A 15,350-nucleotide genomic window follows, 5' to 3' on the forward strand; every position below is an offset into this window, starting at 1 on the left:
GGCCCCCAGGTGGGAGAGGGTAGACAAGGAGTGAGGGTGACGCTGCTGAGGAACCAGGAGCCGGGGAACCTGGAGGCCTGGTCCTGCTCATACTCCAGTGTTTGTTTTGCAGAGCAAAGGGGAACGGGTCCGCGCATGGATCCGAGCCCGGCTCCCTGCCTGCTGCCTCGAGCGAGACTCCTGGTCGGCCTACATCTTCCCTCCTCAGTCCAGGTAAGTGAGGGGCAGGGGTCTGACCTGTGTCCCGATCTCTTCTCCTTCTCATGGGTAATCACCCCTGGTGACGCCATCAGGGATTGGGGAAGTAGCGCCCTACCTGGGGGTGTGAGTGAGGGCCTGGAGGCGAGAGGGCCTTGGCTGGGAGGGCTCCGGAGGGGTACGGGCTGCGGGCGGTGCCTCTCGTCACCACCTGCCCTGCCCCCACCTCAGCCGTTACCTCCGTACCCGGGCAGGTTCCGCCTCCTGTGTCACCGGATCATCACCCACAAGATGTTTGACCACGTGGTCCTCGTCATCATCTTCCTCAACTGCATCACCATCGCCATGGAGCGCCCTAAAATTGACCCCCACAGCGCTGTGAGTCACCAGCCCTGCCCAGGGCCAGGCCCTTCACAGCATTTGCACTCAGGAGCAGGGAGGGGGGCGAGGAGGCCACAGTTGCTGACCTGCAGGTCACACAGCAGCGAGCGAGGGAGCCAGGACTCTCCCTTAGGTCTCTCACCAGATCCTGGTCCCCAGGACACGCCCTGTGTCCTCTTCTGCCTCAGTTTCCCTTCTATGATACACCAGCCCAGCTGGGTGCCTCGTGTCACTCCAGGCTATTTCTCATGAGCCAGAGGCTTGCGGGGCACACGTGTGAGTCGGGGAGTGCTGGGGCAGTGTAGACCCTGTGTGCAGATGGGGAGTCATCTTGCCCAGTCTGCTGTGGGGCCCTTGGGGGCATGCAGAGTGGCCAGGGAAGCCACTCTTTGCTCCTGGTGGTCCTGCCAGGTCAAAAATAAGGAGATTTTCAGGGGCCTTAGTGGGGACATGGGTCACTTCTGCTTGGCTGTGAACCTGTCAGTCCTTCGCAGAAGGAGAGCCAGAGGCCCGAGTACTGGACATACCCAGGGTCAAACCCCTTCAGAATGGGCCCAGCTAGTCCTGGGAGCTGTCTCTTTCCAGCCTGGCATCATAGCCCTTCGCTGTCAGCAGCAATCCTAGTTCTAGAAGGATGGGTTGGGGGTGGCTATGTTTCCCCTCATGGTATCTGGCACCACTTGCTTAGAGGTGGCCAAAGTTGGCCTCTCATCCTTCTTTGCCACCTCCCACACTATTGTTTAGATTTCAGTGCTGCTGAGGCTTCTTTTTTCCATTAGGGTGGGGGAGGAGGGAACCTGAAGAATGGAGGGACCAGCCCAGGACTAGGCGGGTGAGGGAACACCAGCACTGGGGACCTCACACCCGGAGCCACAGGGTATGGCAGGGGCACTGGCCACACTCCGGCCTTGGCTGCTTCCTACCTGAGGCCCTGCTGTGGAGCTCTGTCACCATGTCACTCCCCATCTTCACTCTCTCCCCGTCTTTCTACTCAGCTCCTCCATCTCCAGCTCTGTCACTGTACCTGCTCCTCTCCTTCCCTCCTCTGTGCTCACACTCCACCCGCCACCTCTCTAGAGATCTGAGCCTGCCTCCTGGCCACCCAGGGAGGGATTCAGTCCACAGATCCCAGGGAACTAGCTGGCCTTCCTCTGTGCCCTGCCCCAGCCTGTGCCTGGGGGTGTACAATCTGTGCCAGGCCCCCAGCTTCCACTGCTGCTCCATTTCTGGGGTGCACAGCAGGAAAGCAAGTGAGGAGGGTGGGATGGCGGGCAGGGGTCAGGGATCAAGTGAGATCCTGCCCCAGTTTTTAGAAAGGAAGAACCAGGGAATACGGCTTAGGACGTGGGACGCAGATCACAGCACTGCAGTGCAGACACTCTCCCCATCCTGGCTACGTGGCCATGGGGGTTGGGAGCTCTGGTCATAGACAGGGGTGTGACTGTCCACAGAGCTGCAGGGGAGTTGGGGGCCTGGCACTGGCTCTGTGCCTGCATGAGAAGGGCATGGTCTGCATTGTTGTGGAGGGTGGGGTTCATTTTTCTGAGTCAGATTTTAGAAGCAGGTTTTGACTTGTGTATAGAAGCAGAGCAGACCTGGGCCAAGGGCGGGGGCTTCCTGGCAGGCAACCCCTGCCTCCTCTCTCTTGCAGGAACGCATCTTCCTGACCCTCTCCAATTACATCTTCACCGCAGTCTTTCTGGCTGAAATGGCAGTGAAGGTGATGGGGCCGGGGTTGGCTTGGGCGCTCTGGTTCCTGGTGGGGGTAGAGAGGCACGGGCTGAGGGTGGAAGGGTTGGTGGCAGCACAGGGCGGGGCTGAGGCTGGCAGGGAGGGCGGCCAGTGACGCAGCGGCGGTCCCCAGGTGGTGGCGCTGGGCTGGTGCTTCGGGGAGCAGGCGTACCTGCGCAGCAGCTGGAACGTGCTGGACGGGCTGCTGGTGCTCATCTCCGTTATCGACATTCTGGTGTCCATGGTCTCCGACAGCGGCACCAAGATCCTGGGCATGCTGAGGGTGCTGCGGCTGCTGCGGACCCTGCGCCCGCTCAGGTGACCCCCTCCCCAGCTCTGGAACACCTCCAACAGGTGTCCCCCTCCACAGGGACACCTCCGACCACCAGCACCCCCTGCCATGGAACAAAAACCCGCACAGGCCAGCCTGTTGTCTGTGACCCCCACAGGTGGTCCTGTCCCCTGCCCCAGACAACACTCAGATTATGGCCCCAGTAATTTCCCTCCAGGTTCAAACCTGCTCTCCTCCTCTTCAACATGACATATTCCTCAGGGCTGCTGCCCCATGTGATGTCAGGTGATGGCCACACTGAGCACAACACAAGAGACCATGGGCAGGACCCTCATAGGCTCCAGCTGCAGCTCTCCCTTGAGTAGCCCCTAGGGGTGACACTTGGCCCCTCCCTGTGAGGTGACAGACTCCTCTTGCTGGCTTTCCCCATCTTCAGGCCCCTGACAGGGACCACCCCCAGGTGACATTTCTCCTGGCCAGGAATCCACCCTCTCAGGAATCCCTCTCCAATCAGCCAGTCACAACCCCCAACTCAGAATTTTTCTTGGACAGGGATGATGCATACTAATGGTGATGCTTCCCTGACTGTGACAGTCCATATCCCTCACCCGTCCCCTCTCTGTCTGCTCCCGTACAAGTCTATCTCCCAGTGTCCCCAACCCACAATGCACTGCTTCCCTGGGGAGCGCCTCACTTGAGTTGAATGCCCGCCACTCCCAGCCCAGACAGCTCCTACATTTGGCATCCTGGGGTGGAGGTGGAGACATGAGGCATGGGGACCTCTGCAGCCTGTTTTGAGAGATTACGGTGAGGGTCCCGATGGCGTGAGGTCCTGTGAAAGAGGACTGCGTTCTGCCACCAAAGCCCAGGAAGGGACCAGTGGCCAAGGTTGGGGGTGTGGAGCAGGGTCAAGGGACAAGGGAGTGTCTGGGCTGGGGGAAGCCCTGTCATCCCCCTCCTTCCCTCCCCAGGGTGATCAGCCGGGCGCAGGGGCTGAAGCTGGTGGTGGAGACGCTGATGTCCTCACTGAAACCTATCGGCAACATTGTAGTCATCTGTTGTGCCTTCTTCATCATTTTTGGCATCCTGGGGGTGCAGGTGTGTAGGGTTCTGGGGGACAGCTATAGGTGAAAACCTGAGGAGAGCTCCTCCCCTTGGCCCCTGGGTCCTGAGGCTCAAGCTGCTCCTGCTGCCTTCATTCCAGAAAGGAATCAGCAGGAATACTTAGGCCCTGGGCCCCTTTACCTCCTGGGCATTTCAGAGAAAACTGGGAGCCTAGAGGAGAGCCCCAAGGAGGACCGGGGCTGCAGAGAGGTTTCAGGCCATGGGAGCCGCAGGCTGCTGTTCCTGCCCTCTGCACGCACTCCCTGAGCACAGACGCTGGCCTGAGGTCTACTCTGGGATCCCCTCCCTTCCTCCCCGGCTCCAGCTGGCTGCAGGCCAGGTCTGGGGATCCAGGGCCCAGACAGCTGGGCCAGGTTAGCCGCGTGCTGGCAGGCAGGCGGGTGCAGACCCCAGACAAGGCAGGAAGTGGGGGCTGCTGGGGAAACGTGGCTGTGAGCCCAGGGAGGAGACTTGGCTTTGGAAGAGAAAGTCAGAGCTGCCTGCAGGATTCAGCAGACGCCTCAGGGGGCCAGGGAGCCCCTCCATTGAAGTCTTCCAAGGCCCTTGGCTCCAGCTGTTTTGGCTGCAGGGTAGACAGCTGGCTATTCAAGCAGCATGGGAGCTCCTGGGTGGCTATGCCCTCCCCTCCCCTCCTTCCTGGGATGTCCGCTCGGCCCTGAGTGGGGGGCTGTTCCCTGGTTTCCTAGAAATTCTCTAGCCCTAGGGACCAGGCTGGGGTGCATTTACCAAAGCTATGTGGTGCCTCTGTGTACACCCTCCCCACTCCCACCCAGTGCCCTTCCCCTTCCCTACTTCCCAGCCTCCTTGCGTCAGTAGAGTGAACCATTGTTGAGCCCACCTTCCTGTGGATTTGGGTCTGTTTCGAGCAGTTTGCTGAGGCCCCCTCATCCTGCCTTCCTTTCTCCACCATTAGTGATAACCTGGTTTATACTGGAATGAGGGTGAGCTTTCCAGTCAGAGAGACCTTGGTTCGAGTCCCCTCTGCTACCTGCTGGCTAAGGGGCCTTAGTGAGTAGATTAACTTCTCTGAGCCTCAGTTGTTCTTATCTGTAAAGTGGGGTTGATGATACCTTCTCCCCCACCTAGAGCTGCTGTGAGAAATTAAGTGCCTAGCTCAGTAGATCTCAAACTTGAGTTTGCATCAGAATCACCAGAACAGCTTGTTAAAAGATTGCTTCACCCCCACCTCTGAGTGTGTGATTCAGTAGATCTGGGCTGGGCCTGAGAATGTGTGTTTCTAGCATGTTCCAAGATGATGCTGGGACCCCCACTTGGCACAGGCCTGGCCTAGCCATTGGTGGAGAAGATGCATGACTGTTATCGCCCTCCCACCCTTTCCCACTGCCTGCCCCCATTACTTTTCCTCTCCCTCTTGGAAAGGAAGGGGCGTCTGCAGGGGAGGCTCAGGTCAGTGTTTCCCTGACTTGACTAAGCCCCAAGCAGAGCACCCCACACTCACCCAGAATGTGCCTAGGCTGGTGTGGGGGTGGGGCTCAGGAGTCCTGGCTTCCTGTGGTCACAGCTCACTTTTCTCTGTCTCCGGGATTGTGTGTCCAGCTCTTCAAAGGGAAGTTTTTCGTGTGCCAGGGTGAGGATACCAGGAACATCACCAATAAGTCGGACTGCGCTGAGGCTAGTTACCGGTGGGTCCGGCACAAGTACAACTTCGACAACCTCGGCCAGGTGAGCCCCAGGCTCAGAGGTGGGACTGTGGCGAAGGAGCTGGAGGGGGCACAGGGCCATGCTCAATGATAACGTGCTGACTCCAGTAGAGGTGGGCTCCCACAGAGAGATGCGCCCTTCACATCCTCTGCCGTCTGACCACCAGCGTGTCTCAAAACCCAGTCCATCCTGCAGTGTGCCAATAAGGGGGCCCATGTGGTCCCTAGCCCTCCTTAAAGATGAAGAAACAGGCTCAGAGAGGATAAGGGGCTTGCCCAGGGCCACAGAGCTACATGGCAGAGCAGAAGCACATGTGATACGGAGGGCAGGCAGCCCTGGATGTGAATCTTGTGTAAATCCTGACCCCACCATTGTCAGCTGGATGACCTCGGGCAGCTGACTTCCCAGGGCCTCAGTTTCATTAACTAGTGAATGGAGTCATAATAGAATCTCCTTGAGGTTGCAGTAGGATGCAGTGAGAGGATGTGTTTAACATGGTGGAGGGGACAGGCATATTGTCAAGACAATTCCTTTCCTCACTCCATATTGGCAGAAACAAATGTAGAAATTGAAGTTGCGGCCAGGTGCGGTGGCTCTCGCCTGTAATCCCAGCACTTTGGGGAGCTGAGGCCGGTGGATCGCCTGAGGTCAGGAGTTCAGAATCGGCCTGGCCAACATGGTGAAACCTCGTCTCTACTAAAAATACAAAAATTAGCTGGGTGTGGTGGCGCACGCCTGTAATCCCAGCTACTCAGGAGGCTGAGGCAGGAGAATCGCTTGAACCTGGGAGGTGGTGGTTGCAGTAAGCCAAGATCAGGCCATTGCCCTCCAGCCTGGGCAACAGAGCGAGACTCTGTCTCCAAAAAAAAAAAAAAAAGAAGTTACTCACTCAGTTTGTTTCCCAGACTCATGCTGGTTTTGGTTTCTGGTATTTCCAGGGATTTGTGAGTCCCCTGTCCTATCTGATGGAGGGCAGAGGGTGTGACCATTTCCCAGGGACCCTCCAGCTGCAGCCCAGCTATGGAGCCCTGAGGTGGAGGGCTCTCCTGGAGCCTGGGGTGTGACTCCAGCTTGACCCCTCAAGGGCTGGGGTACTCTGAGCTGATGCAGGAGGCACTTCGGGGGCAGGTGGTAGGTGATTCAGCCACACATCCTACACTTAAAATACCTCCTTTTCCTCCTCCCCATCAGGCCCTGATGTCCCTGTTCGTCTTGGCCTCCAAGGATGGTTGGGTGGACATCATGTACGATGGGCTGGATGCTGTGGGCGTGGACCAGCAGGTAGGGCTGAGGCGGGCAGTCTCCATCTGTGGGCTCAGGTCACTCAGCATGGGCTGATTCCAGGACAGAGTGAGCAAGGCAGGTTGGCCAAATGCCAGGAAAGAAGCATCACATTTTACAGCAGAGGCTGTTGCTGGTAGCCTGGGGGCCAAATCTGGGCATGTTTTATTGGTCTACAACATGTTTAATATTTTTTGAATTAGTGGTGAGCATTTTTAAACTGTGAATTTTGGCTGTGCACAGTGGCTCACACCTGTAATGCCAGTGCATTGGGAGGTCTAGGCAAGAGGATCTCTTGAGGCCGGAGTTGGAGACCAGCCTAGGTGTCGTAACAAGACCCCCATCTCTACAAAAAATAAAAACAATTAGCCGGGTATGATGGTATGCATCTGGAGTCCCAGCTGAGGTGGGAGGATCCCTTGAGCCCAGGAACTTGAGGCTGCAATAAGCTACGATCGTGCGACTGCACTCCAGTCTGAGCAATAGAATGAGAACCTGTCTCTAAAAAAAGAAAAAAAAAATGGTGCATTTTACACAAAAGTCCAGATTTGTGCCTACTCAGGAAAAAGTCTGAAGGTCTGGGAACACTGGGCTTGCATTCTCTCAGGGGAGGAGCCAGCCAGACCAAAGGGGCAGCTTTTGAATGGAGAATCTACTCTCCCCTTTGCCACAGTGTCCATCACCTGTCAGGTTGCTGTAGCTATTTGGGTTTGCAGGAACCCAGACTGTGGGCAGCTTCTAAGACAGTTTGACCTCGGGCTGATGCCTCCGCCTGTCCTTCCTGCTCCCTACCAGCCCATCATGAACCACAACCCCTGGATGCTGCTGTACTTCATCTCATTCCTGCTCATCGTGGCCTTCTTTGTCCTGAACATGTTTGTGGGTGTGGTGGTGGAGAACTTCCACAAGTGTCGGCAGCACCAGGAGGAAGAGGAGGCCCGGCGGCGGGAGGAGAAGCGTCTTCGAAGACTGGAAAAAAAGAGAAGGAGTAAGGAGAAGCAGATGGCTGGTCGGTAGTCTTTACACCTCTCTCTGGGTCGTGCTTGACCTTGGCCTTGCGACTGCAGGGGGCTGGGTGCTGGGGCCGGGGGCAGGGAGAAGAGGCTCCCACCCCCCTCCTCACCTCCTCCCCCCCAAGAGCATGTCTGCCTTTAGAGCCAGCATGAAGCAGACCACTTCAGCCCCATGGGTAGGGGGAGCCGCCCCCCACCCCGGGGGCTCCTGGGATCTCAGCATCATCCTCTCCAGATGATGCCAGGTGGGGGTTGACACCCGGTCTCCCCAAGCTTGACTCTCAGAGGAGCCTCACTGGCTGCTCCACTGCCCTATGCCAGCATCTAGAGGCCCAGGTGCCAGTCTTGCCCACCCCAGGATGGGCAGCGAGCACCTCAACCCTGTGCCCGCCTAGAGTCTGCAGCTGCCGAGCAAGGCAGAACTCATAATGTACAACAGCGTGAGAGAGAACCCAGACACCCCTCCCTCCCCATCTCCAACAAAACTCTCCACCACCATGCATTTTCTTTCCCAAACTGAGCAAAAACCCAAAACTAAAACAAAAAAAGGAAACTTCCCTTGGCTTGGGAAGTTCTGGAATAACCTGGGGCCCTGCAGCCCCTTACCTCCTCACTTGTGCTCCCCAGCATCTCTTGGCATTGGGTGGGTGAAGCCCCATCCATCCCTCCTCATGCCCTTATGCCACGGGTGGGCTAAACTAAGTGAGACGACAGAGGCCAGGGCGGACGTGAGAGACGCAGCAGGCGCCCTTTGTTTCTGGGGCATCCCCAGGTGCGTGTGCACCTGCCTTCCTGCCTCCCTGTCTCCCTCTCTCCTGGGCTCCCGTCTGCCTCCATGCCTTTCTCTCTCAGTCACGGCCCACATCTCTCTAAGTGTCTTTGTGTGTGGGTTTCTCTAAGCCTTTGTGTGTCTGTCTGTGTCTCTCTCTGTTTGGGGTGAGGGTTTCCCATGCTCTCTTCACCTTTTCACAAACCATCTTCCTTCCGCCGATAAGATGCGTGCGGTGGCCTGAGTGTTCCCTTTGGTGTGTTCAAATGTGAGTACCACCAGATAAGTGAGGGGCTGCAGTGCCCCTGCCTCCCCTCTGCCCTCCGCTCTATCTACTGCGGCCTGGGAGAGGCACCGAGGGTGGAGGTGGGAGGGCGCCTGTGTTCCCTGTGAACAGCGGGAGCTGCTACAGGATGGGGGAAGGCGCTGGCCTCTGGGTGGCAATGTGGGGTGCAGTTCTCCATGTCCCCCACACTCACTATCAGCCCCCCAAGGTATGCTCGGCTCTGGGTAGGGGTCAGGGCTTGGCCTCCCTGTGGATGTCTGAAGCTGAGCAGGTGTGCTGTCCCCTGAGGCCATGCTCCCGCTCCTGCTCCATCCTCCCCACCCCCTCCTCACATTCGGGCACATGGAATTCTTTTGGCAGGCTGCCCTTGTGCTTGTGGCCCCTGTCTGCCCAGCTGGTTCCTCTTCTGGGGTCTGTGGCTGTCTCAAGTGCAGCTGAGGCCACAGCGCAGGAGAAGCGGACATCTGTTCTGATGACTGGCCGCCAGCCCCGTGACCCTGACCCTGTCTAGCCACATCGTTTGTCTTCCTCAAGTGCCCTGTGCCCCCAGCTTCGGGCTGGACATTCAGAGCCAGCCACCCATGCTCAGAGCACCCTGGCCATAGGCAGAGCGAGGTCGGAGCTGAAGGGAAGCAGCCCCTGCAGGGCCCTGCCCAGCGCACCTGGTCCAGCCAGTGACCAATGTCGTGTTTCATTCTTTTAGATCTAATGCTGGACGATGTAATTGCTTCCGGCAGCTCGGCCAGCGCTGCGTCAGGTACTGCGTCTAGGGTGTGGGCTCATGCGCGTGGGGACACGCTCTTCACTCCCTCCCCATGGCTCATTCTCTCCTCTTGGGGTGAAGGGGTGAGGGTCCCTGGGGCCCCCACGAGGGCAGGGGCTGAAGCACTGGGCTCTGTGGTAGCCCGCAGGCCTGCGCCAACTGGACGGGAGGCGAGGGCCCAATGCCTCTCTGCCGACGTCCCTCAGAGGGCCCACCTTCCCAGCAACAGCTTCCTTGGCCGAGTGCCCCACCTCCCGCCGCCTCTTCCCTCCTGTGCCTCCTCCCTGGAGCTCACCGGTCGATTATTAGAGCTGCAAATCTCTCCTGTCTCCTTTTGTCTGAGGGGAGACTTTGATCCAAGGGAGCAGGATGAGAGGAGCAGAGAGGGGAAGGATTTGTTTTAAAAATGTAACAATGAATAATTGAACAGACTCATTAATAGTCAAGTGATCTCGGTGGCCGCGTCATCGCTACAAACAGCAGGAATTGGGAATCAAAGGCCTGAGTTGGCCACGAGCTTCTCCGAAAAAAGTCAAAGACGTGGGAGTGAGCTGGGTCCTTATCTTCAAGAGCCATGTCTCTGGGAAGACCCTCCTGGTCCAGCCCATCCTCCATGGTCCCTCAGTCCCCTGCTCCCCTCTCCCCCACTGGCCCCCAAATGGAGGGGCAGAGGCTCCTGGAGTCCGTGACAGGGCTGTGGGGCCTCATCACACCATGTCTCCAGCTGGTGGTTCCCAAGCTGTTCAGCCCCAAGGCCCCCAGTTACCATCTCCTCCAGCAGACCCCACATTTTAGAGGGCTGCCTGTGAAGTTTAGAGCATTTCAATAATGACTTTCTTTCATCACTTTTACTAATCAGAGGCGCATCTAATTGCTAAACACAGCTTCTGAGCTGCAGAAGGTTACACGTGAAATGATGGCAAAGAAAGACCATTTCATCATTAAATTAGTCTGTGGGGTCTTAACACAGGCAAATATAGGGCTTCTTTCAAGCCTTCTGAAGTACTGGAAAGAACATAAGGACCCCCATGCTGCTGCAGGCTTGGAACTTCAGTCTGGGAACCACACGCTGTGCTTTCTCCACTTCTCCCCCACCCGCCAATCAGGCAGATACTGCCATGGGGATGTCGGGTTGCATGATCTGTGGGGCCTCAGGGACCCGCCCAAGGGAGAATCCCTGAGCCTCCATTCAGTAGGTCATCCCTGAGGCCCTCGGCGCTGCGGCCCCACGGTGCTAAGCAGTGGTGTTTGGCATTGAGAAACTGTCTCTCTGGGGCTCAGGAGTCTCTGGCTGGTTTGTAAATGGATTGCCAGGGTCCCCACATCTCTGCATCGGGCTGTCTTGCAAATTCCTGAAGTACTAGTGGATGAGGGGTGGGGGGAGAGGTGGCCTTCAGCTTTTCCCTTATGGGCTCGATCTGGTCTGTAGACTGAAATGTGCGCACTTCCACATGCACCCCAAAACATCCTAGCACAGGGCCGGCCCACAGAGGCTTTTCCACATGGGGGTTATCCCAGAAATCAACACATGCAGACTCTCATAGCCCCTAAGACATGATGCACCCACTCAGTGCCAAACACTCTCATGACCCTTGCACCATACTCCCATTCCGGGCATGTTCTGCTGGGGTAGACATTCTGCTCCTGGAGTGGACAGACCCTACTCTACCCTGAGGTGGCACATACAGGCGTGTATACCAGTTACCTTTCCTGGCTTTTGATGAGGACTCAGAGACCCCGAACCATGGCTCAGATCACCCCATATCCCACTTCCCAGGTCCTGGAGTTCTGTGTGGCTGTGCCAGAGCTTTTCAGACTTCCATGTACAGCAGAATCACCTGGAAAGCATAAACACAGATTCCTGGGTCCTACCCCAGAGGCTCTTCTACAGTGGTGCAGATGCATTGGTCTACCCACCAGGGGGATGGGGACAGAGTCAAACCCAGTCCAGGGCTACTGGGAATCAAACACGTGCACCATACCTCCCTGGCCAGTACACCCCTATGCTGGTGCTGCTCCCAGCAGGAGGGGGAGAGCCAGACCCCAGGGAAAGGCAGAAAAGCAGAGCCTGTGATTATCAGGGGAATGGGCCTGGCCAGATACCTGGGTCCAGCCCAGCTTCCCAGATGGAAGGAGGGACCAGGGCTGCTAGGTGATCAGGCTGCCCCCTGGGACTGCTAAGCCTCCAACACCAGCTCCAGTCTCCTCGGCCACCTGCGGCATCGACCTCCACTCACTCACTCACCCTTTTTTGTTCCACCAGGCCGGGACCCAGTGATCAGGCCTGGCCACGGCAGCTGAAGGTGTGGCCTCTGCCGTGGGGGGCCTGTGTCCTTGGGAGTGACCCCTGTCTTCCCCCTATGCATCACCACTCCCCTTTGCAAACCCTCCGCCCTAGCTGTGTCTCGGGCTCCCCGTGACCCCTACTAACTCACTGTGCCTGTTGCCTTGCAGCCCTCCTGCATCCCTCCTCTCTCCCTGCCCCTAACTGGGGGCCTGGGCCGCCCTAGATGTGCCCTTTCCCCCACTGTCTGACTCTGGTATTTTCTCCACCTAAGGCAACTTATCCTGGTGGGAGGCAGGGAGGTGGGGCCACAGCTACCTATGCGTCAGTGACCACAGGTCCAGGCCCCTCCTGGGCTATGGTTGGAGCTCTGAAAGCAGCAGGCTTGCCCAAGACTCCTCCCAGGGGGTTTCTAATTCTTTTCCACACCAGGGTGCTTGCCTGCAGAGCTGAGGTCAAGAGAGCAGCAAAGGGGGGTGGCATCGCCCTGGCCCCAACAGTGGAGGTCTTTGGGCAGACCATCCAGGGGCATCCTCTGGGCTAAAGCCTGAAAGCCTGGTGTCTGCACCCACCTGGCAGCTGGCGAGGGACTCGGGCTGGAAGTTAGGGTCCAGCTCAGTCGTGCCTTATAGCTAGCTGAATGACTCACTTTTTGCCTGGCTTCATTCTCTCCCTCTGAAAAACAAAGGGGTTTCCTGAGAAGATGCTGATCAGATTGGCCTGTTGCTCTTTGGACCTGTGCTCTAATGGGGGATTTCTGGCCGCCTCAGCACCTGCTGTCTGGGATAGGGGCCAGGGTGGAAGGGCCTTTGTACAGACCCCAGGGGACTGGAACCTGTCTAGAAGCAGATGCCCTGCCTCAGTCCTCCTGGTCTGGGCCTCTAGGAGGAGGGTCCCGGCTGAATTTAAGCCCACCCACCCCTCAGAATCCCAGGACAAGGCCGGAAGGCAGAGTTGGTGGGAGCAGCTGCTCCCTTTGGCCTGGAGCTGCCTACAGAGTCAGGCGGGGGTGACCGGGAGAGGGGGCAACTCTCCCAGCCTCTCCTCCACATTGTCTCAGCTAATAATGGGGCTAATAAGGAGCCACTTTTTCTAACCTAATTGTATTCAAACATTTTAGTTAATTCTCCATTCATATTTTAGCATAATGGGATCGGGTGCTCTCGGCATTTATGGAGATTAATGCAGAGAAAGCGTTCCAGCTGCTCAGGCAACGCAGGGCGACTAGCGCCCTCTGGTCCTTGTGGTACTGAAGGAAGGACAGAAGAGGCCCGGCCCTCCCAGCCCACCCTCCACCATCGCAGTGTGGATGACCCCTGGCCTCCCGTCCTCCCCTGCCCCAGGCTCTCCAGCTCCACACTCTTGGGGCTCTGTTCTTGAACAAACAGAGCCACAGTTGGCTGGCCGATCTCTGAACACGGGAAGATGGCCTCATGCACACCTCAGGCACAGGAGAGTGCCAGGGACTGTCTGCCCTGTGGTCATCCACACCTCAAGGCCGATGCTGGAGAGTGGCCGGGTGGGCCCCAAGCATGGCAGCCCACAGGGCTGGACGTGCAGTTCCCGGGTGCTCTTCTTCCTTCAGCCTTGGGTGGGGGCCCACCACAGGCTGCTCCTTGCCTCAGTTTACCTCTCTGTTCAATGGTCCTATGCATGGGAAAGGACAGTTACATCTGAGCTGGCCTGGGCCCAAAGCTTCCTGCTGCCCCTGGGCCAGTGACCCCTGGCTCAGGCCTCAGAGGCCACAGCCCTTACTGGCTGGCTTTCCCCTAGACCTCCTGAGAGGGGGAAGGGCTGTCTGGGACCTGCAGCTGCCACACACCTCCCTGTGAGGAGCCTCTTCCTTCTTTGTGGCTTCATGGGAGACCACTCTGTCAACCTCCTCCTAAGAACCCGTGCCCCAACTTGGCCTGGGCCTTCCTCAGTGCCTGGAAGAGGGCCCCGAAATCTCCTGCCCCAGATTTATTCTGCCTCCTTGGCAGCCCAACCTGGCTCTGTGATTTTCATAACTAAGTGGTTCACTAATTACAAGAGAAATATTATGCCTCTGACAGATCTCAGACAGTGCCTCCAACCCGGCCTGCAGTCTAGGGCTGCCCAAACACCCAGGAGCAGGCTGGGCAGTGCCTCATTAGAAACTGGGTGAGTCCGACAGGTGGGGCGCTCCCAGCTTGAGTCTGGGATGGAGCAGAGCCGCCAAGGCCTCCCCTCTGCCCTTGCTGACATGAGGGTGCAGGAGGCCCAGGCCCTGCCCTCTGGAGGCCCTCTGGGGGTGTCAGCACAGCCAGCCAAGAAGATGTCCAATTTCCATTCTCCAGTTTTATCTCCCAAACCCAGCTCTGTGTAATCTCCTTTGCTCCCCTGAGGAGCTGAGCTTGGTGAAGGAGCAAAAAAGCCTTTACCTCCCCATTGATGGAGTGTCCTCTGAGCCCGAGGAGACCAGTTGTTTTTCATCGTATTGATCTGGCCTCACTGCGGAACACTGAGTCAAGGGTGTTCTGAGGGGCTGGTGGATTTTGGAGGCTGCCTAGGGGAGGGGGCTCACCTGGTGTCTAATGAAGGTGGGGAGCTCTGCATGTCCTGATCCATCCCGCCCTCAACTGCAGCCAGTACAACCGAAGCTTGGAGGGGGGCATGCCCAGGTGGCTGCCCCCACCAAGAGGCAGTGTGGGGAGGGCGAGGATGGTGATGACTCTGGAATGTTTCAGCTCTGGCGTTAGAGGCTGGTGGCTGTAAGGGACTGGGGGTGGAGGGCTGCAGGGGGCAGGGGCCTGATGCTTGCTCTGCTCTTCCGCCCCGCCCCCTCAGAAGCCCAGTGCAAACCTTACTACTCGGATTACTCCCGCTTCCGGCTTCTCATCCACCACTTGTGCACCAGCCACTACCTGGATCTCTTCATCACAGGTGTCATCGGGCTGAACGTGGTCACCATGGCCATGGAGCACTACCAGCAGCCCCAGGTAGGAGCGAGTGGACCAGCCATCTGCCCCTCCACCCCCACCCAGCCTCCAGCTGCAGAACCTCTAGACAAGGTTAACCCAGCCTGACCCAGGGTACCTCTGTGCCAGGCAAGTGCTGGGCATGCTACATGGGTTCCTCCTGTGCCTTTTGGAGGTGGGTATCATCTTTGTTTTATAGATGAGGACGCTGAGGCTCAGAGATGTTAGTTGATATGGCCAAGGTCACACAGAAAGGGAGTGGAGGACCTGGTTTCTTCACTCAGCAAATATTGAGTGTCTACTAAGAGCCACGCCCTGGATCTTTGAGGGTAAAGAAGGGAGACTGATGCCTGCCTTTCTGGAGTTGAGAGTCTAGTGAATGTCCAGCTCCCAATTTCACCTGTGACCTTGCTGACTCTCCAATCAGCCTCCCTTGGCTGCCCTCCAGCCCTCAGTTTCTCCATCTGTCCAATGAGGGAGTTGAATCTGTAACGCACAAGGCCCCTTCCAGTCCTGGCATCCTGTGCCATCTAGTACATTCTCATGTGGTCTCCTCACCATCTCCCAAGGAGAAAAAGCCTTTAGCATAAGGTTGATTCATTCATGTAAAGTACCCTACTCCCCTC

The 15,350-nt window shown here is 57.5% G+C and overlaps 1 protein-coding gene across 22 annotated transcripts in view; it reads left to right on the forward strand.

The window, feature by feature from the left end:
- The window catches only part of CACNA1G (calcium voltage-gated channel subunit alpha1 G), a 66,989-nt gene that overhangs the window by 40,618 nt on the left and 11,021 nt on the right, over positions 1 to 15,350 (forward strand). For 9 of the 22 annotated variants that reach the window (XR_004269577.1, XR_004269580.1, XM_032280006.1 and 6 more), the window contains 10 exons: positions 113 to 213; positions 453 to 576; positions 2,231 to 2,299; positions 2,444 to 2,628; positions 3,574 to 3,700; positions 5,285 to 5,410; positions 6,581 to 6,670; positions 7,466 to 7,658; positions 9,442 to 9,495; positions 14,594 to 14,745. Coding sequence is in view for 17 of the 22 variants with exons in the window: in XM_032280006.1 (XP_032135897.1) it covers positions 113 to 213; positions 453 to 576; positions 2,231 to 2,299; positions 2,444 to 2,628; positions 3,574 to 3,700; positions 5,285 to 5,410; positions 6,581 to 6,670; positions 7,466 to 7,658; positions 9,442 to 9,495; positions 14,594 to 14,745 (1,221 nt within the window). In the remaining 5 variants the exon portion in view is untranslated. Of the gene's footprint in view, positions 1 to 112; positions 214 to 452; positions 577 to 2,230; positions 2,300 to 2,443; positions 2,629 to 3,573; positions 3,701 to 5,284; positions 5,411 to 6,580; positions 6,671 to 7,465; positions 7,680 to 9,441; positions 9,496 to 14,593; positions 14,746 to 15,350 lie in introns of all 22 variants that reach the window. The other 13 variants (XR_004269578.1, XM_032280007.1, XM_032280013.1 and 10 more) reach the window with 2 other exon arrangements.

Source organism: Sapajus apella, unplaced genomic scaffold (assembly GCF_009761245.1).
Source record: "Sapajus apella isolate SASKATOON/1434 unplaced genomic scaffold, GSC_monkey_1.0 scaffold12, whole genome shotgun sequence".
Lineage (NCBI taxonomy): Eukaryota > Metazoa > Chordata > Mammalia > Primates > Cebidae > Sapajus > Sapajus apella.